The sequence below is a fragment of the Dreissena polymorpha genome, chromosome 15 (genome assembly GCF_020536995.1).
Source record: "Dreissena polymorpha isolate Duluth1 chromosome 15, UMN_Dpol_1.0, whole genome shotgun sequence".
NCBI classification, from domain to species: domain Eukaryota; kingdom Metazoa; phylum Mollusca; class Bivalvia; order Myida; family Dreissenidae; genus Dreissena; species Dreissena polymorpha.
The window spans coordinates 51,131,993-51,153,830 of record NC_068369.1 but is presented as its reverse complement, the minus strand read 5'-3'; the positions used below and the strand labels follow the sequence as shown (position 1 = coordinate 51,153,830).

The window sequence follows — 21,838 nt, the reverse complement described above, 5'->3', positions numbered from 1 at the left end:
CATCTGCGAGTCATGATCAATCTACCCATGAAGTTTCATGATCCTAGGCGTATGCGTTCTTGAGTTATCATCCGGAAACCATTTTACTATTTCGGGTCACCGTGACCTTGACCTTTGACCTAGTGACCTCAAAATCAATAGGGGTCATCTGCGAGTCATGATCAATCTACCCATGAAGTTTCATGATCCTAAGCGTATGCGTTCTTGAGTTATCATCCGGAAACCATTTTACTATTTCGGGTCACCGTGACCTTGACCTTTGACCTAGTTACCTCAAAATCAATAGGGGTCATCTGCGAGTCATGATCAATGTACCTATGAAGTTTCATGATCCTAGCCCCAAGTGTTATTGAGTTATCATACGACAACCACCTGGTGGACGGACCGACCGACCTACCGACCGACCGACATACCGACCGACCGACCGACATGAGCAAAGCAATATACCCCCTCTTCTTCAAAGGGGGGCATAATAAAAGTTAAGAAGAGCATGTGTCGAAAAATGCGAAATAAGCCAGATATTTAATTCTGGAATCAAAAATGTCTGTACAGTCAAATTGTAAATCATGCATGTTCAATGTGAATCTTAGTTTAGTTCATTTTACATTCCTGCAACAATATCTATTCATACAACACACAAACACTATCTAAAAGACGAATGTTTCGGTCATTATTGGAAAATATGTATGGAATACCTTCGTCACAATCAGCTCGGAGCGAATTCGGGACAATCTGCTTATTTGTCTTTGCTGCATTTTATGAAATTTGTCTTTTAAGTATAATTATCCTTGCCTATTTAGTGTAATTGTAACATATTTTATCAATATATTACAATTAAACACATATAAAAAATCGTATGTGAACAACGCATAACCGGCTACAAGTTTCAAATTTGTGTTTTCGAAGAGGGATGCATAGTCTTTGTAAAGTTGCTAGGACTCTAGAAATAAAACGATCAATAATCTTAACATCTAAATATGTATAGTATCTGTATTTTCTGGACGTATATAAGACGCAAACACTTACGTACCATGCGTGTTTTATTGAAACCGATTGACGTATGGCGGGAATCTGCACGCGCTGTGATTTGGAATGACTCTGTAGTCATCGCAGCAAATCGTAAAAGTTATTTCGCTTGCAAAAAAGTATTTTTAATAAATGTTAACCTCAAAAGAGTATTAGAAAAGCATCTTTAAAAGAACAATTCATTCACGAATTTAACTTTAAAAATAGTGTGATTGGGTATTCAAACTTATTGAAGTAATTTATGCAATACATTTTCGCGAGTTATGGTAGGCTACACATTACTAAACATGTAAGTACAGTCACTTTGTATATTTGAAAACAATATTGCACAATTAATTAAGTATTTATAGATTATTTAGTACTTAAACAATATGAACTTTTAATACAGATGACTGTTAAAATAAAAAAATTCCAGCACTTTTGAATTTTATTTCACTATTAAGTAAGTGTATTTTCATTTCATTTACAAAATCAGGGACCTGTTTGCATGGTCCCTGCAAAATTGTACAGTAAATAAATCAAAACCGTATTTAAGATCATCAAATTTCTTACTAGTGACTGAAATCCAGACAGTTTTCCATCAAGATGGCATCAGCAGAGATTGCTGTCGGTGTTGTGTTGCCGGCAAGTGGTACGGGGGACAGGTTTAGCTGTCAGACTCCGAAGCAGTTTGCTTGCCTGCTGGACAAACCCATATTTTTTCACACAGTGATGGCATTTTACAGGTAAAAAGCATTTTGTTAGGTTTTTCATGGCTACATCTCTGCCATTATTAAATCAGCTTTTGGCTACATTTAAGAAAATTTTGCTTCCGCTAAAGAAATTTCCAAACAGCTGCAAGTTTTTCTTCATCACCCTTAAAATATAAACAAGAAATATCTTTTTAAAAAGATAAATAGGAGTCGATTGTGATTGACTCTTTGAAAGATAAAGTGTTATATCAATGAGATCAAAGAGAGTTATTGTCTTTCCGTGCGCAGTTCTTAGCTATTAACCATTATGGCTCTCAAGTAAGTTCTTGACATATAAATGTTTCCTATGTTATGTAAATTGTGTGCTTTGTTCTTTATACAATTACATGTATATATATGTCAATAGTTTTTTATATATGTATATGATTGTTGAAATAGATATAAATAAAAACAAAAGGAAATTGCAAAATATATTAAAACAAAACTGGGTTTCAATCCTTTATAACATTATACATGCATTGAGTATTCAAACATTTACACAAAATAGCACATGCTTAGATAAGGTACCTGTTAAAAGACTACTAGCATATTTTGAAAAGTTTTTATCGATCCTGCAAGTATAGACCACCTGTGAACAAAGACAACGAAAACCACATCCCTTAAGTAGTTTTTGTTTGCAGGTTAGACTTTATATTTAAAATTATGTATTATAGATTAAATTATTTAATTTAAAATTATTTTCCAGGTTTGACTGGATACAAAACATTGTCATAATAGTGAGTACAGAATACATTGACAGAGTGACAGCCATGGTTGACTGCTTCAAAGACAAGGTGAAAGTTGTGCTCGGTAGCAACACCCGACATAGATCTATCCGGGAGGGCATTCAAGCATTATTGCATGGTAAATAAATTAGGGATGGAAAGGAATACTTATATGTTATTTTATTATTTGTTTTTCATTATTCAAATATATTCAAACATTAGTTTGTAAACTGTAGATTCTAATGTTCGAAAAAAGGTTCAGCAAGTTCCAAGGTATTGTACCTGATTGCCACAGATATCATTTTGTAACAGGGTTTTTTTTGGCCCGATTTTATAGCCGAAATGCGGCTATGTTCCCAATCCCAAAAAGTATACTTTTTTCCCAAATGTGGCAAAAAATTCCCAATTTCAAAAAAAAAACATTTTTTTTTTTTTTTAGAAAGAAGTCTAATGTGTATTTTATCTCAATTTTAATTCAATTTCATCTTACAAAGTATTATATGATTTTGTTCTTTTAATTTGAATGATTATAAAAAGTTATATCAAATTTAGTATTTCCCTAATCAGTGGACTTTTCTTGCTACGAAATTTATTTTCCCAATTTCATTAAAATGCCGATAAAATTCCCAATTCCAAAGCCATGGGCTATCTTCCCAAAAAGTGGAAAAAAAACCTGAACTGTTACATGCATCTTTGAAAAAGGAGTTAGAGTTGTCATTTTTATTGTTTGTGTAGTGCACAGACAGTTGGAGATCACACTTCAATTAAGCACATGCATTAAACAAATGAAAGTTTTCCCAGAACCAGGACCAACTCTTTATGGTCAATTTTGAAAATGGTAGCTCTGAGTTCTATATTTTATTCCGTGGTTCCGTGCCTTGTGCATTAACACCATGAATTTTATCTTTACTTAAGTCCAGCCTGTACCAGATGTCGTGGTCATTCACGATGTAGTGAGACCATTTGTTGATGAAGAAGTTGTCAAGACCATCGTTAAAAATGCATTTGTTTATGGGGTAAGTCCATTTGTTCAAGTTGTAAGTCCCTGGGGTAGGTCTATTTGTTCATGGGGTTAGTTCATTTGGTCATGGGCTTAGTCCATTTTATCATGAGGTACATCCATTTGTTCATTTGTTAAGTCCATTTGATGATGGGGTACATCATTTTTTTCATGGGATAGATCCATTTGTTCAGAAATACAGCAGTGAATGAAAATCATATACCTATGATGCTAGAAAATGAAAGTTGTATTTGTTTTCAAGCTTTGTTATTTAAAACCTTTTAAATATTTATGTGTTTCATATTTTTAAGTATAAGTAAATTTATAAGTTTTAACTGCTTTGGTAAAAAAAACTCATGCCATGTCATTCAGATGCAGTTTGTAAAAAAACGTGCAACTGAAAATGCTTTTTATGTAGTTTGTTTTCAAAAAAAAATTGCTGAGAAGATACTCTTTCAACGAAAAATATCATTAAAGTAGAAAGTTTTGTCCCTGATTAGCCTGTGTTGACTGGAGAGGCTAATCTCGAACAACACTTTACGCACATACATTTAACCCCTTTTCTCAGAGCGGCGCTAATAACTTAATAATCTTCTGTGGTTGCTAGGCAGCAGGTGTGACACGCCCTCTGGTTTCCACAGTAATACAAGGTGACGAAAACGACATGTTGACGGCATCCCTTGACAGGAACCTGTACCGTGCCAGTGAGATGCCACAAGCATTCAAGTATGGGGTTATCAAGGAGGCCTATGAAAAAGTCAGTGTTATACAAATTTTAGTTTAATATAGTTAAAACTTATTTATTTGAGCTTGATTGCATTGAAAGCCCCAGGCTTATTTAAATGCTATGGAGTACTTTTCCTGGGCCTAGAACCAGTACTTGGTGTCTTTGGGAGAGATCTTAAGAACCATTCCACAGTGGGGATCAAATCTGTGACCCATGGTTGATAGGCCGACACCTAATCCATTACACCATGGCAACCTCTATACATTTTTATGCCCCACTTCGAAGAAGAGGGGGTATATTGTTTTGCACATGTTGGTCCGTATGTCGGTCCACCAGATGGTTTTCGGATGATAACTCAAGAACACTTAGGCCTAGGATCATGAAACTTCATAGGTACATTGATCATAACTCGCAGATGACCCCTATTAATTTTGAGGTCACTAGGTCAAAGGTCAAGGTCATGGTGACCCGAAATAGTAAAACGGTTTTCGGATGATAACTCAAGAACGCATACGCCTAGGATCATGAAACTTCATAGGTAGATTGATCATGACTGGCAGATGACCCCTATTGATTTAGAGGTCACTAGGTCAAAGGTCACGGTAACCCAAAATAGTAAAATGGTTTTCAGATGATAACTCAAGAACCCATACGCCTAAGATCATGAAACTTCATAGGTAGATTGATCACAACTCGCAGATGACCCCTATTGATTTTGAGGTGACTAGGTCAAAGGTCAAGGTTACAGTGACCCGAAAAAGTAAAATGGTTTTCGGATGATAACTCAAGAACGCATACGCCTAGGATCATGAAACTTCATAGGTAGATTGATCAAGACTCGCAGATGACCCCTATTGATTTTGAGGTCACTAGGTCAAAGGTCAAGGTCACAGTGACCCAAAATTGTAAAATGGTTTTCGGATGATAACTCAAGAACGCATACGCATAGGATCATGAAACTTCATAGGTAGATTGAACATGACTTGCAGATGACCTTTATTGATTTTGAGGTCACTAGGTCAAAGGTCAAGGTCACGGTGACCCGAAATAGGAAAACAGTTTTTGGATGATAACTCAAGAACACATATGCCTAGGATCATGAGACTTCATAGGTATATTGATCATGACTCGCAGATGACCCCTATTGATTTTGAGGTCACTAGGTCGAAGGTCAAGGTCATGGTGACTTGAAATAGTAAAATGGTTTCCGAATGATAACTCAAGAACGCTTACGCCTTGGATCATAAAACTTAATAGGTACATTGATCATGACTGGCAAATGACCCATATTGATTTTCAGGTCACTTTGTCAAAGGGCAAGGTCACAGTGACCTGAAACAGTAAAATTGTTTCCGGATGATAACTCAAGAACACTTATGCCTTGGATCATGAAACTTCATAGATATATTGATCATGACTCGCAGATGACCCCTAATGATTTTCAGGTCACTAGGTCAGAGGTCAAGGTCACAGTGACCCGAAACAGTAAAATGGTTTCTCGATGATAACTCAAGAACGCTTATGCCTAGGATCATGAAACTTCATAGGTACATTGACTATGACTTGCAGATGACCCCTATTGACTTTCAGGTCACTGGATCCAAGGTCAAGGTCACAGTGACAAAAAATGTATTCACACAATGGCTACCACTACAACGGACAGCCCATATGGGGGGCATGCATCTTTTACAAACAGCCCTTGTAAAAGGCTTAGTATCATTCTTAATTTTTTGAGCACAACTCCGATGATGAGATTTGAGTTTCCTCTTAGCTATTGAGCATTGAGAATGTCAGTCTGCGTATTAATAAATCTCAGCTATAATGATATCCACATAGTCATCATCTATCTGAGGATTGAGTCAGAAGCAAAAAACAACACACTTGTGTGAACACCAAATTTAGCATGATCAGTGTTAGACACTAACAGGAGTCCGGGAGTCCGAGACTCCTTAAAATGAGACTCAGACTTCTTGTTTTTGCATCAAGGGAGCCCGTCAGACTCTTGTGAAATCATCTTTGAATAAGATAAAAAAATCAGCTGATTTCCTTATTTGTTTCTCAAGATAAGAATGTCTGAACTTTTGCGGATCCAAAAAATCTGCCACAAATCATTCTGCTTGAACACATGGACAAAAACAAAAGATTCTGAAATTATTTATTTTGGTTCCCTGTCACTGTCCGTGCGTGTAGTAATAGGGGAACATGCAAAGTATGAAATGATTTTGGCCGTTTTTTCTTTCACTGATATTTTTGCTGTATTAAACTAGCATCTCCAAACAGTTTTCTCATTACTATAAAAATCATCACAATGCCAAAATTTGTTTACACAGTGTACGTTTTATGGCACCAAGGTACTGTGAATCATTTGAGCATGAATGACCCGTGTCACTATCGATTGATGATTTCAGTGTTTTTTTGCAGTTTGTAGGCATTGTCATACCAACCACACTAATCAGTTCCTACCGTGTACTCCTCCACGATAAAATCATGGCATGTTACTGAAGAGACTGATGATGGCAACAGGGTGTTTTTCTTGTGGAAATTGTGCTTTGCATGCAAAATATTGTCTGAACATGTTTTTATGGTGTAAAAACCCAATGATGAAATTAATATAAAATTAAAATTATATTGTGTTTTACAATTTCCAATTTCTTGGAAATATTATAAAGAATATATTTAAAGCCATGAGAAGCATAGGGTTGTTCCACCCTTACGATGTGATTTATTAATTATGACACTAACAAAACAGAAGGCTCAGAGAATATTTTTAACCCTTATGTCGAGGTTAAACAAGCAATCATAATACATAAAAGAAAATAGTATATATTGAAATCTTGCAATGATTAAGTAAATTATTTGCTTAAATATTACTGGAGTGGAATGTGTTGAATATTTTGCAATGTGATATAATAAATTTGAACAGCAGTCAGTTACAACTTCGATCTGAATACAAATATACACTAAAATTTTAACATTTCATGGATTGACCTATGTTATTAGCCAAAAATATGATATAAAAAAGTGTTTTAATTGTTGGACTCCTAAATTTCAAAAGTTCGGAGTCCTTGGACTCCTTACTCAGATGAGTTAGTGTCCAACACTGATGATGATCAAAATCATCTCACAAATTGAGGAAAAAATCAATGGCTAGTCAGAATAATTACATAAGTATGTTTGTTGTACTAAGCCCAGGATGAACACTCAATTTTTTGAGAAAACAGATGGTCGCCAAGGCGAAGTGGATATGGTGACTCTTAGCGACTGGGAGGTCATGGGTTCGATCTCCACTGTGGGAGCCTTCCCCCATAGACTATAAGTACTAGTTCTATTCCCAGGAAACAGACTCGAGAGTGTTTCAAATAAGCCTTAGGCTTTTGATGCAATCAAGCTAAAATAAATAGGTTTAAATTAAATTGTTGCCATGGTTTTCAAATTGATGTGTATGAATGTCGAACATATGCCTTCCCAGATAATGCTACCCAGTCAAATTGTTAATCTAGGTGGGCATTATATAAATATATAGGCAGTTTAGGGGTATTGCACCCCAAGGAGAGTATTTTCAATAGAAGGCAGAGGTGGTCATTATTCATTACGATGCAATATTCATTATACCCAGAAATATGTCAATGATAATTTTTTTATTGCACAGAGGGCCAGTATCCAGGGAGGTTTATGTTAACATGGGCAAATGTGGCGAACTTCAGGTGGCATTTGTCTGGGTTGGATTTTTGTTCACAAAGCTATTTGTAAGGGATGTAATGGATGAAATGTTTTGACTTATATTTGTTTTTTATGATTATTAACTTTCTTTATCTAAAATACTTGAATAACTTAGGCTGTCTTTTAAAAAAACTTCCAATAACTTAATATTTGTTAATGAGCAAACCATATACAATGTGTAAATCTATCTGTCAGTTCTCATTTGACTGTTATCCCCAGGCTGATGAGAATGACCTCAACTTTGGTACAGAGTGTCTATTCCTGGCCCTCAAACACTGCCAAACCCCGGCAAAATTGATTCCTGGACCGGACAGTCTATGGAAGGTATGATCGTTGGTTGCTATGGTGATAATATCCAATCTGATGAAAATCATCACTGGTACGACACTTTTCTCAGAATGAGGCTCATTTTTACTTTTCACATTTTCACTTAAATACAATAGAGGATATTTGTTTGATTCGCTGGATTATCAGTTTTATTTCACTGATATTTTACTATAAACCACCGGAAAGCATAAAATAAATTTCTTTTCAAATTCTCATTTTCACACAAATACAATTACTTGTCATTGTATCTTTACAAAAAGTCTGCACAATGGATGGATGATAATGCTTGTCCATAAGTTTCAAGTACATTAGAATTGCAATAACTCGAGCTGGCGATTTCTCGAAAACTGGCAATTACTCGAGCTTTAAAGGAAGTCCCTAACATTTTCCTTTAATTTCTATATAAAAATACCCGCAATAACTCAAACATGTGAATTTCGATAACTCGAGGATGTGTGCTGGTCCCTGAAAGGCATTTCACACCTAATTAACTGGCAATTATTCGAAGACACTTTCTCGTCTGGGCGGTGCTAAAAAGATTCGAGTTGTGAAAACAGCGCAATCAAGCAGACAAAAAACGCTTGATTAGGTGTGAAGTTATACGTCGCATTTGAGAAACACTGCAAATTGTCATGCTTTGAGATGCACAGACCGGGAACTACATATGCTCTGTTCTCTATCGTAAAACATCTTACGCCATCAGTTCCGAGAAGCTAATTGGTTGCGACAGTCTTCGATCGTAGACTTTGCACAACACAGGCTGACTGAATATAAATTAAATACAAACTGTAGATCTTGAGTGATCATTTTGTTTTGAGTTTTTTTTCATGCTCATGTACGTACTTTGTGTGCTATTATAAATATGCTACATGTTCATTGAATATTGTTTGAATATTTTTTATTTTATATGTGTTATGTGTGTATTGTTGATTAAATTAAATGAGTGAACGATAATTCTAATTGTTTAGTTTAGTATACTGTAACGTTAAGCCATTTTTACAAAGCCTTTTCCTTTCCAAGCACCGTCTTACATGTAAATAAAGCATTTGCGGTCAAAAGTTAAGCATCACCAACCGAAACAGTGAAAACAAATAATACCATGGATTACTCGAAACCTGCGATTACTCGAGCATCGAGGTCAGTCCCGTGCAACCTCGAGTTATCGCAGTTTTACTGTACATAAAATTCTTCAGTCTCCTGTGCCACTGTATTCAATTGTTTATATTTAGTTAAACAAAATGAATGACTGTCCATGTCTTTAAAGGGACATTTTCACTCTTTAGCTCACCTGAGCACAACGTGCTCATGGTGAGCTTTTGTGATCGCCTTTTGTCCGTTGTGCGTCGTCCGTCGTGCTCCGTCAACATTTTGCCTTGTGAACACTCTAGAGGTCACATTTATTGTCTGATCTTCATGAATTTTGGTCAGAACATTTGTCCCATTGATACCTCGACTGAATTCGAAACTGGGTCAAAAAGTTGGTCACTAGGTCAAAAAAAAGAAAAACCTTGTAAACACTGTAGAAGTCACATTTGATGCACAATCTTCATGTAATTTTGTCAAAATGTTTGTCTAAATGATATGTTGGTTGTGTTCAAAAATGGTTCCGGTCAGTTGAAAAACATGGCTGCCAGGGGGCGGGGCAGTATTCCTTATATGGCTATAGAGAAACCTTGTGAACACTCTAGAAGTCACAATTTTTGCCCAATCATCATGAAACTTGGTCAAAACATTGGTTTCATTGATATCTCGGACGAGTTTGAAAATGGTGCAGATCAGTGAAAAAACAAGGCTGCCAGGGGGCGGGGCAGTTTTCCTTATATGGCTATTGTAAAACCTTGTTAACACTCTAGAGACCATATTTATTGTCCAATCTTCATGAAATTTAGTCAGAAGATTGGTCTCAATGATATCTTGGATGAGTTCGAAAATGGTCACGTTTGCTTGAAAAACATGGCTGCCAAGGGGTGGGGCTTTTTTCCTTATATGACTGTATATGGCTATAGTAAAATCTTGTTAACACTCTAGAGTCCACATTTGTTGTCCGATCTTCATGAAACTTGGTCAGAAGATTCATCCCAATTATATCTTGGACAAGTTAAAAAATGATGCCCGTTGGTTGAAAAACATGGCCACCAGGGGGCGGGGCATTTTTCCTCATATGGCTATCATATAGTAAAACCTTGTTAACACTCTAGAGGCCACATTTATTTTCCGCTCTTCATGAAACTTGGTCAGAAGATTTTTCCTAATGATATCTTGGATATGTTCGAAAATGGTTTCGGTTGCTTAAAAAACATGGCCACCAGGGGGCGGGGCATTTTTCCTAATATGGCTATATATCATGCTTTTGTAAAACCTTGTTAACACTCTAGAGGCCACATTTATTGTCTGATCATCATGAAACTTGGTCAGATAATTTGTCCCAGTGATGTCTTGGATGAGTTCGAAAATGGTACCGGTTGGTTGAAAAACATGGCCGCCAAGGGGGCGTGGCATTTTTCCTTATATAGCTATAGTTAAACCTTGTTAACACTCTAGAAGCCGTATTTATTGTACGTTCATCATGAAACTTTGTCAGAAGATTTGTCCCAATGATATTTTGGACAAGATCGAAAGTGGTTCCAGTTGCTTTAAAAACATGGCCACCAGTGGGCTGGGCATTTTTCCTTATATGGACTTATGAATCTTCATGAAACTGTGTCAGTTTATTTGTTTAAATGATATCTTGGATGTGTATGAAAATGGTTCTGGTCTGTTGAAAAAGGTGGCTGCCAGGGTGTTCACAAGTCATGAAAGTCGGTAAGAACATTTTGTTCTAATGACATCTTGGGCTGCACAGAACAGGTCAGTTCCTTTGAATCTCAGGTGAGCGACTTTGGGTCTTTCAGGCCCTCTTGTTTGGTAAATTGACACAATTGTAAATGAATTGTTTCAGATTTGCAAATTTTTGTTGTAACTATGATGTTTGCAAGGAAACAATACTACTGAACATTTACCATGCTCTAAAATAGCCATTATATGCATTTTTTGACGATGTAAAAACCTGAAAATTATAAAGGTTTACAAACGCGAAGACATTGAATAATTTGGAGAGTTCTATTTTTATGTCCCCCACTATAGTAGTGGGGGACATATTGTTTTTGCCCTGTCTGTCTGTTGGTCTGTTGGTCTGTCTGTTGGTCTGTTTGCGCCAACTTTAATATTTTGCAATAACTTTTGTTATATTGAAGATAGCAACTTCATATTTGGCATGCATGTGTATCTCATGAAGCTGCATATTTTGAGTGGTGAAAGTTCAAGGTCAAGGTCATCCTTCAAGTTCAGAGGTCAAATATATGTGGCCAAAATCGCTCATTTTATGAATACTTTTGCAATATTTAAGATAGCAACTTGATATTTGGCATGCATGTGTATCTCATGGAGCTGCACATTTTGAGTAGTGAAAGGTCAAGGTCATCCTTCAAGGTCAGAGGTCAAATATATGTGGCCCAAATCGCTTATTTTATAAATACTTTTGCAATATTGAAGATAGCAACTTGATATTTGGCATGCATGTGCATCTCATGGAGCTGCACATTTTGAGTGGTGAAAGGTCAAGGTCAAGGTCATCCTTCAAGGTCAGAGGTCAAATATATGTGGCCCAAATCACTTATTTTATGAATACTTTTGCAATATTGAAGATAGCAACTTGATATTTGGCATGCATGTGTATCTCATGGAGCTGCACATTTTGAGTGGTGAAAGGTCAAGGTCAAGGTCATCCTTCACAAGGTCAAGGTCATCCTTCAAGGTCAAACATCATATAGGGGGAAATTGTGTTTCACAAACACATCTTGTTATCATTTATTTTGTGACACTATGAGGATTGCTTATGTAAAGTATAAAATGCATCTCTCGCTGTGTTAGCACAGTTGGCGGAGTGGTTAAAGTGCTCGACTTATACTCCAAGGGTCAGTGGTTTGAGCCCAGATGAGGATTACTTTTGTTCCTTCTTTATAATTAAATTTTCTTCTTGTTTTTTTACTGAAGTTATGTAGTTCCAATGCTTACATTTATCAATTTAAAACATTTTATGACAAACTTCAATACATGCAAAAATCTGTGGATAGGTCCCTTTAAAAAGGGAGGCGGAAAACTACAACGGGCGAGGCATGGTCAGGGGTGATAACCCCAAAAAAGGGTTAGGGTAAGGGTTAGGATTAGGGGTCGGGTTAGGGTTAGGGTTGGGTTTAGGCTAACCCAAACCCTAACCCGACCCCTAACACTAACCCAAACCCTAACCCTCTAACCCCCCCTTGCGCAATACCATGCCATGCCTCGCCCGTTGTAGTTTTCCGCCTCCCCGTTAAAAAGAATGAATGAGAGTCCATGTCTTTAATAATTCAATGAGAAAGACTCACCGTTAACATTTCTGAATCTATGATTCCTGTTGTCATATTTTTAAATTAGAAAAATCATTGCAATAATCGGATATGATTTTTGAATTTTTAAATAAGAAAAACTTCTGTATGTTGCAGATTACATACAAAAAAGATCTCTACGCAGCTGAAGGCATTATGAAAGGTGAATTAAAAAATATATGAGCTGTGCTATGTGAAAAAGGGGTTTAATGCATGTTTGTAGAGTGTCGTCCCAAATAAGCCTGTGCAGTCTGCACAGACTAATCAGGGATGACACTTTCTGCCTTAACTTGATTTTTGCTAAGAAGAGACTTTTTGTAAATGGAAAAATACCATAAAAGCGAAAAGTGTCAGCGCACAGGCTAATCTGTGACGACACTTTATGCAAATGCATTAAACACCCTTTTCACAGAGCTCAGCTCATAATTATTGATGATATTTATGAGGCTAAATTCCTGTGTGTCTGTTTCTGGTTGTTTATAATCATAATTTTAATTGTACAATATATTTGCATTAAAGTATTAATAACAGTCTCCAACCTTACTTTAGATTTTCGAAGATTTTTTTTATAGATTTTATATAATCGAATTTGTCATGATCATAACCATGTTTTGTGTGTGTTTTTCTTATCATTCTTGCTTCCAATATTACCAGATTAAACCTACAAACCAAGTACATTGATTAAAACGTTTTTTAATGTTTTTAATATTTGAGAAATAGTTTTTAAAAAATCATTAATTTTGCATAGAAAGTTCTCCTGTTGTATGTGGGTTTTTTGTATTCAGAGACAGGTATTTGCGTGTGCATTCAGTCAGTAACAGGCAGTGCCAGTGAAACTGTCCTGCAGTGTTTGGAACATCATATCTCAGAAAAAGGCCTCTCCTGCAAACGGGTATGCAGTAACCACATTTAAGTGTATGATATGAAAGAATAAAACCAAGGGCCATAACTTGTGAAATCTATCAACTGCCATAAACCAAGGGCCATAAGTCGTGAAATTTATCCACTCCCATAAACCAAAGGCCTTACTCGTCAAATCTATCCACTGTCATAAACCAAGGGCCATAAGTCGTGAAATCTTTCCACTACTATAAACCAAGGGACATAAGTCGTGAATTATATCCACTACTATAAACCAAGGGCCATAAGTCATAAAATCTATCCACTACCATAAACCAAGGGCCATAAGTCGTGAAAGCTATCCTCTGTCATAAATCAACGGCCACAAGTTGTTGAATCTATCCACTGCCATAAACCAAGGGCCATAAGTTGTGAAATCTATCCACTGCCATAAACCAAGGGCCATAAGTTGTTGAATCTGTCCACTTCCATAAACCAAGGGCCATAAGTCATGAAATCTATCCACTACTATAAACCAAGGGCCATAAGTTGTGAAATCTATCAACTGCTATAAACCAACGGCCATAACTGGTGAAATTACCAGGGCAACTGAGGTGATTATCTTACTTGACCAAAAAAAGAAGAAAATCTTCATGTTCATGAATTTTATGTAGATGATGACATGCCGTAGGTTTTTGATACTGGTACAACATGTAAAGTGTGAATGTAGAGGAAGCAAACATTTTTCTACAGATAGCATTCTGAGACAATAATTGTTTTGTTGCATTATGTGTAACAAAGTATTACATCTGCCAGAAATAACAGAAGGAACATAAGATACTTTAATCAATCCCAGCTATCTGATGTAGAAGGGTATAAAGGTTTGCAATTTTTGTTGATCTCGTGACCAGTCATTGTGGTCTTTGTTTAAGCATCAGAGGTCAAATAGTTTTAAACCAATCTTCACAAAATTCATGATAATGGTGTTGCTTCCAATATAACCAAATTTTGCAATAGGAATTGCAAAGTTTGGGCTCTTTATTTTTCCAAAAATACTTCTTCAGTCGAGTTGTCTCCAGCTGTTTAACATTTGGTCACATGACGTTGCAACAAATCTATATCATTGTTAACTAAACATGTATTCAACTAAAACTTAACACATGAATTTGTAATCTTTGTGCGTGATCGTTGATCAAGGCCCGTAACTCTCCCGCATCATCAAATCTTAACTAAAATGATACAAACCTGGAAGGTCCACTGTTTTTAAAACAAACTACCTGACATTGTCGCCAGTTTTATTCTTTAACCCAAATTATTAGTTTATCAACTGTTGTTTTATATAGGTCAGTGAGGTGTCATCGGATTTCAACACCTACGTGTTTGTGCACACAGAAAAATCTGACATTACGACAATGCTTGAAACCATGTCACAAGAGGTCTGCGACTGCCACAGAAGAAACAAATATGAAATAGTCAAGCCATGTGTGATTCACGTGTATGCTGGAAATCTTTGGGATACCGAAACGGAGAGAGAATTTCGTGAAACCATCGCAAAATTGTCTAAAGACCAGTGTAGCGTGCTTTGGTATGGAGTAGTTTGCCAGGTACACTTGAATGTGTGTTATTTGTTCTGTTGACTTGCATATGTTTGTATATATCCCCGAAAGTTTCAAGGGGTAAATAGTAGTGGGCTTTTAGGTTTGCTGTTCTGCTGGTTTTCATTGCTTTGACATGTAAACTTGAGAAATTCTTGACATATTTCTAATACATTAATCTTTGGTACTCACATTTCATACATCAAGACATTAATTTTCTTATAAAACCCTAAATGTTGAAGTTCAAATGGAAAACCGGACTTTCAAGAATATGAAATATGGTGTCGTTGGTCAACCACTCTCTAGACCAATGAAATCGTGTTTATTTTCCCCTACCGGTGAAACCGGAAGGGACTTATGGTTTGCGCTCTGTGTGACAGTCTGTACATCACACTTTTCTGGATCCTGCGATAACTTATAAAAGTTCTTCATATTTTTTCAGGAAACATCAAACATGGATAGATGGCAATATGGACGTTATGCATGTCATTTCATTTTGTTCCTACGTCAAGAATTCTTGTTGTTATGGCAACAAATATATATGAAAAATAATCTGAAAATAATGGAGTTTCATCTGTAGGGGACTTAAATTGCTTGGCAATAGTCTTTTTTATAAATCATATTATAAAGAAGGAAAATATAAAATTAATTTGTACTTAAATTTAGTGCAATTTCATCTTTTCCTTCTTTATAATACGAGATTAAAATTCAACGAATGAAAAACCTTTACATTCTTAATTATTTTATTTTCACTTTTCAATATTTTTTACCTGATTTTTTTTTTTGAGTTTGATGTTTCAAAACATTTGGAAATATACTAATTTTACAGAACACCTGTGGCAGGCTTGGCAAAATGTTGGCGAGTCTCTGTTGGACAAGAGAAGACAGTTTCTCAGGACAGACATTTGTACTTCATTCATGACGTCTACTTACAGTTGACCAATGTGTCATGGACAACAGAAGAAAAACTATATCAATAGTACCTTACCTGCTTTTGAAGATCACGTGTGAAATCGAAAGTAAAGAACAAGGGTATTGTCTTCTTATGGATCTTGCATCAAATTGAGCCTCTATCTGGAAAATCTGGGATTAATGCATGTTTGTGAAGTGTCGTCCCAGATAGGCCTGTGCATGCAGTCAGCACAGTTTGATCAGTGACAACTATGACTATTTTTATGCCCTAAGAAGAGGGGATATATTGTTTTGCACATGTCGTTTGGTCTGTCGATCCACCAGATGGTTTCCAGATGATAACTCAAGAACGCTTAGGCCTAGGATCATGAAACTTTATAGGTACATTGATCATGACTGGCAGATGACCCCTAATGATTTTCAGGTCACTAGGTCAAAGGTCAAGGTCACAGTGACTGGCAATAGTAAAATGGTTTCCGGATGATAACTCAAGAATGCTTAGGCTTAGGATCATGAAACTTCATAGGTACATTGATCATGACCGGCAGATGACCCTTACTGATTTTCAGGTCACTAGTTTTTTAAGTTTTCACAATACAGAGGTATCCTCTTCCAGTTAATCCTAAAAAAAGTAATTTGAAAGATACAACAAAAATGGTTTCAATTATTGAACTAACATACAGTTACCAAAGGTATGTATGCCTTGTAAGTATTAATCTATGAAAATTATAATACTTTGACTTCAAATTTATTTAATGATGTTTATTGAGACAAGTCAATGGATGACAATCTATTCCAGCAACTAGATGGAAAAAAGTTTCAGAGGCTATCTGCAGCAAACCAGTAGGCGTTCAATTTAAATCAGTTTTTGTTCAGGCTCGTCGTTGGCAGTCTTTTCTGGGATGAGATGGAACTAAATTCTGAGGCTGTCTTCAATCAACCAGTAGGTGTCCATTGACCACTGGGTCTTACTGCTTGTCTAAGGTGTAAGGTAGAGTAAATAGATATGTAAGGTAGAGTAAATAGATATGTAAGGTAGAGTAAATAGATATGTAAAGAAGAGTAAATAGATATGCAAGGTAGAGTAAGTAGATATGTAAGGTAGAGTAAATAGATATGTAAGGTAGAGTAAATTGATATGTAAGGTAGAGTAAGTAGATATGTAAGGTAGAGTAAGTAGATATGTAAGGTAGAGTAAGTAGATATGTAAGGTAGAGTAAATAGATTTGTAAGGTAGAGTAAATAGATATGTAAGGTTAGAGTTAGTAGATATCGGTGCAGTAAATAGATGTAAGGTAGAGTAAGTAGATAGTAAGGTAGAGTAAATAGATATGTAAGGTAAAGTAAGTAGATATGTAAGGTAGAATAAGTAGATATGTAAGGTAGAGTAAGTAGATATATAAGGTAGAATAAGTAGATATATAAGGTAGAGTTAGTCGATATATAAGGTAGAGTAAGTAGATATGTAAGGTAGAGTAAGTAGATATGCTAGGTAGAGTAAGTAGATATGTAAGGTAGAGTAAGTAGATATGTAAGGTTGTAAGGTAGAGTAAGTAGATATGTAAGGTAGAGTAAGTAGATATGTAGATATGTAAGGTAGAGTAAGTATATATGTAAGGTGAAGTAAGTAGATTTGTAAGGTAGAATAAGTAGATATGTAAGGTAGAGTAAGTAGATATGGAAGGTAGAGTAAATAGATATGCAAGGCAGGGGCGTTCCTGAGGCTATTTCAGCTATACGCACGATAGAAGCTGCGAGTGGGAGTAGGGATGGGAGGGGGTCTCCCCCTCCGGCTGGGGAGGTTTGGGGGGTCTGCCCCAAGAATTTTTTGGAAAATTCATTGCAGATGGTGTTAACTTTCAGCCACGATTTTGCAATTTATTTCATCAATTTCTTGCTTGAAAATGACAGACAAACAGAAATATTTTATTAAACATTGTCAACAGCAAATATACTTTTGACCATAATTTATTTAAGTTTAAGTGCCAATGCTTAAAAAGCAAGAAACCATATTGCGAGGGAGAATTGATCCGTAGTTTCATAGGTGTTCGGAGGTGAACAACTCCATTGCTGGCGGGAGTATGGGGTCCTCCCCTAGAAAGTTTTGGGAATTTCTTTGCAAAAGGTGTTATAAGGTATTGCATTTCAGGCACATTTCGGCAATGATTATCCTCGAATGTAAGCTTGAAAAAAATGAGAAAAATAAATATTTCAATAAACATTGTAAACTGCAAATGTAATTTTGAAACTTATCTATTACGTCCGAGTGTCAAGGCTTTAAATTAAGAAGCCTATGACTGCGAGGGAATGGCAATGTAAGTGTGAGAACCTGTTTTGCTCTTGCTTCCTCCTCCAGAAAAGTTTAAATTTCATTGCAGAAGGAGCGTTTTGTTTTTATCTTTCAGCGACGTTTGGCAATTTTATTCCTTAATATCTTCCTCTAAAAATGTATTGGATTTAGCATGTTTTCCATGGAAACCTTACCCATGTCCGTGTTATTGTTGCGACTCTGTAAAAAACTAAAAATGTAGTGCCACATCCACGGCTTGTGTATTTATTTAGACAAGACTTCAAACCTGGTGCGACGTGGCGCCAAAAACTAAGCCTGTCATTATGTTCGGCCGAAACTGAGTTATTTTCGGGTATTTGGTTAACAGAAAATTAAATTCGTTTTCAATTAAACTGTAAAAGACACACTCTTTGAAGAAAACAACAGCATGCTCGCTGAGTCTGGCGCGAGCATACTAAACTGTTACTTAACTCTTAGATCTATAAATCGACTTACCTTCAGGAAAATGTAAAGCTGTGAACATTTTCCCACTTATCTGTCAAAAGAGCTAGCTTCTGAGTATCATCTTATGAATACGTTTCGCTGACGCTATCTTAAACATCTGGATTAAACGGAGCGTTCGCCGACATTTTGAAAATTTGCGCCATGTAAACCTAATCTGCTTCCCGTGTCTGACTATTGGTTCCCAAAAACTTGAAGGGCGATAACACAGTCGTTGAAAGAGTAAAGTCTACACAGTCATTACTACCCCTCATCAGTGAAAAAAGACTTTACTTTGTATGTTTGAAGTTAAGACTGTGTTGTTTTTGTTCCCATGGTTATTTTCTCAACTGGACGTCTTGTTTGCTTGTTATATAATTATACCCCTAACGCCCTCTTAGCCCTCACTTTTTATTGCATTTTTCGAGTTTTAAGAGTTTTCTTTTCTTTAAGTTTGCAACCTAAATTATACGCACGGGCGTAGAATAAGTAGATATGTAAGGTAGAGTAATTAGATATATAAGGTAGAGTAAGTAGATATGTAAGGTAGAATAAGTAGATATGTAAGGTAGAATAAGTAGATATGTAAGGTAAAGTACTTAGATATATAAGGTAGAGTAAGTAGATATGTAAGGTAGAATAAGTAGATATGTAAGGTAGAGTAAGTAGATATGTAAGGTAGAGTAAGTAGATATGTAAGGTAGAGTAAGTAGATATGTAAGGTAGAGTAAGTAGATATGTAAGGTAGAGTAAATAGATATGTAAGGTAGAGTAAGTAGATATGTAAGGTAGAGTAAGTAGATATCATATGTAAGGTAGACTAAGTAGATATGTAAGGTAGAGTAAGTAGATATATAAGGTAGAGTAAGTAGATATGTAAGGTAGAGCAAGTAGATATATAAGGTAGAGTAAGTAGATATGTAAGGTAGAGTGTTTTTTCCAGGCCGTTTTAGCGTGGCGAATCGCCATGCCCCTTTTTTGTAGCGCCACGCTGCCCCTTTCAAAGCCATTTAGCGCCACGCTGCCCTTTCCAAAGGCCGCCGCTCTGCCCTTTCATGAGTACTCGCTGTTTTCTGTCCATATTGATAACATCTTGACCAAAGTTCTAAGCCGACTAGTATCAGATTATGGCCTCCGAGGCAGCGCATTTGTGAATTAGTCATGCGTGAATAACCCCATGTCAGTATCAATTGATATGTTATATACCAATTCACGCGTGATGTCACGCGCACCTGCGTGTCTTTATCCGTGCTACTCTGGTAGGCAAAAGAAAGACACGATCAAAGGGGAGATATCGAGCACGATATTTATTGTCACGCTCTACATCTATATTAAATACATTATTTAATATATTTTGATATGTATACGATCATTTTTAGATTTTAGATTTAAACATCCCAAAAGTTGTTATACTGTACTGAAACAAATAAGAATAAAAACAAACAATAAATAGATCGATTCCATGCACACAGCAAAAAAAATGTACAATTGCTGCAACTAAAGAACAGGGTCTGAACTAATGACACTTTGTTTATGTGTTAAGGAATCTTTGAGTATCAGATCAAATTTGTTAAATCGTATAACGTAATTTACCCATTGTTCATCTTATGTACCCCAATATACATTTGATTTATTCATACTCGTGTTTGTTGAAATATGTTTTCTGGCGCGTATCAATATCAACCACATGACTGTGATGTTGACGAGGTACATTGTGCAAGTCAACTAAAAAAAGTCTTCCAAAACATTGAACTAAATTTTACAATTATATCATTCTGTAATCTGACCATAGCTGATTACATCAATGCACACATTATAAACTCGGTAGTATTATTGGCAAAATATTTTATTTTTAAATGCAAACAGGCAAACGGGAAAAAAACAACACCATAACTAGATTTTCTTGTGTCCTTTTAATAATTTAATTTAACAAAAGGAATTAATCGCGACATTACAAAATAAATTGCATATATTGTATATTCGTTGTGCGCTTTTTATGCTCAATGGGTACACCTACCCTAAAAAAAATTGTAAATATACTTTGTGACATAGTTTCACCTACCTTAAAGCAACATATATGTATTTTTATTGTTATATACAAAACATATTATGTTGACGATGGGAGTAAAATGGAAATTACTAAAAAATGTATTGTCTGTCTGTCTAGGAAAACTAACACTTTGACACATTAAATTGATTTAATTTCATTGGTTTGATTTGATTGTTTGCATCAATCTTAAAATCGTGTTAGCCTTTGTATTCCGGTGTTTAATTGCCCCCTTTGTTCGGCACAAGCCGATTATCTCGTTTTGATCAGATATTGTCCCTACTTAACTAACAGCAAAGTGTCATAAACTACAGCAGGGACCTATACAAACAATAGGTCCCTGACCACAGGTGGTATATGCAAGTCTGGTCATTAAACACAATTGATGGTACCACCATGTCTTCTCTTTCTAGTAGTATTGAGCAGTTATTTGGGGTTGAGTAATTTACCGCCAAAGTTCAACTGTTCAATTAGATATGCTACATATCGTAAAAAAAAATAATAATGATTTGTCCAGTATATATTAACAGAAAATGTACGCTTTGAAGATACTAGCCTGTTTGCCGGTAATTTATAACAAACGTATTTAATAAATGGTAAATGTACATGTAATCATTAAACGTATTTAGCGGGTACCGGTTAATGAAAACTACGTCATTCCGTTTGAAGATTGAATGTTACGGCCATGCACAAACGACATCATGAAAACAAGAAATTACGTATGACTACCGGGGTAAATAATATTAACGAAAAATAAAAAACAATGTAGATATATATTATAAAATGTAAGATATTTGTCACTCATATACACGTGTAAAGGAATTTCAATATACATGAATTCACAGGTTAATTTGCATCATGTGAAGTTGTGTTTTTCAGTGAATGCCGGACAAAACCCCTCCCGGATAAAAACCCTCCCGTCAGTTTTATAGGGGCCGGACGAAAACCCTCCCATGAATAAACGGGGACGGACAAAAACCCTCCCATGAAAAAAACGGGGGAGGACAAAAACCCT

The 21,838-nt window shown here is 35.9% G+C and overlaps 1 protein-coding gene across 5 annotated transcripts in view; it reads left to right on the top strand.

Annotated features, from left to right (window-relative positions):
* Nucleotides 1-1,079: 1,079 nt before the first annotated feature.
* Nucleotides 1,080-21,838, top strand: part of LOC127859526 (D-ribitol-5-phosphate cytidylyltransferase-like) — a 204,189-nt gene continuing 183,430 nt past the window's right edge. For 2 of the 5 annotated variants that reach the window (XM_052397037.1, XM_052397035.1), the window contains exons 1-11: nt 1,080-1,315; nt 1,582-1,751; nt 2,464-2,621; nt 3,398-3,498; nt 4,090-4,239; nt 8,149-8,253; nt 12,777-12,822; nt 13,445-13,551; nt 14,843-15,103; nt 15,924-17,195; nt 19,521-19,564. In XM_052397037.1, the coding sequence (XP_052252997.1) occupies nt 1,612-1,751; nt 2,464-2,621; nt 3,398-3,498; nt 4,090-4,239; nt 8,149-8,253; nt 12,777-12,822; nt 13,445-13,551; nt 14,843-15,103; nt 15,924-16,016 (1,161 nt within the window). In that variant the 5' untranslated portion in view covers nt 1,080-1,315; nt 1,582-1,611 and the 3' untranslated portion in view covers nt 16,017-17,195; nt 19,521-19,564. Of the gene's footprint in view, nt 1,316-1,581; nt 1,752-2,463; nt 2,622-3,397; nt 3,499-4,089; nt 4,240-8,148; nt 8,254-12,776; nt 12,823-13,444; nt 13,552-14,842; nt 15,104-15,923; nt 17,218-17,322; nt 17,411-19,388; nt 19,565-19,591; nt 19,617-21,838 lie in introns of those variants that run through there. The other 3 variants (XM_052397033.1, XM_052397038.1, XM_052397034.1) reach the window with 3 other exon arrangements.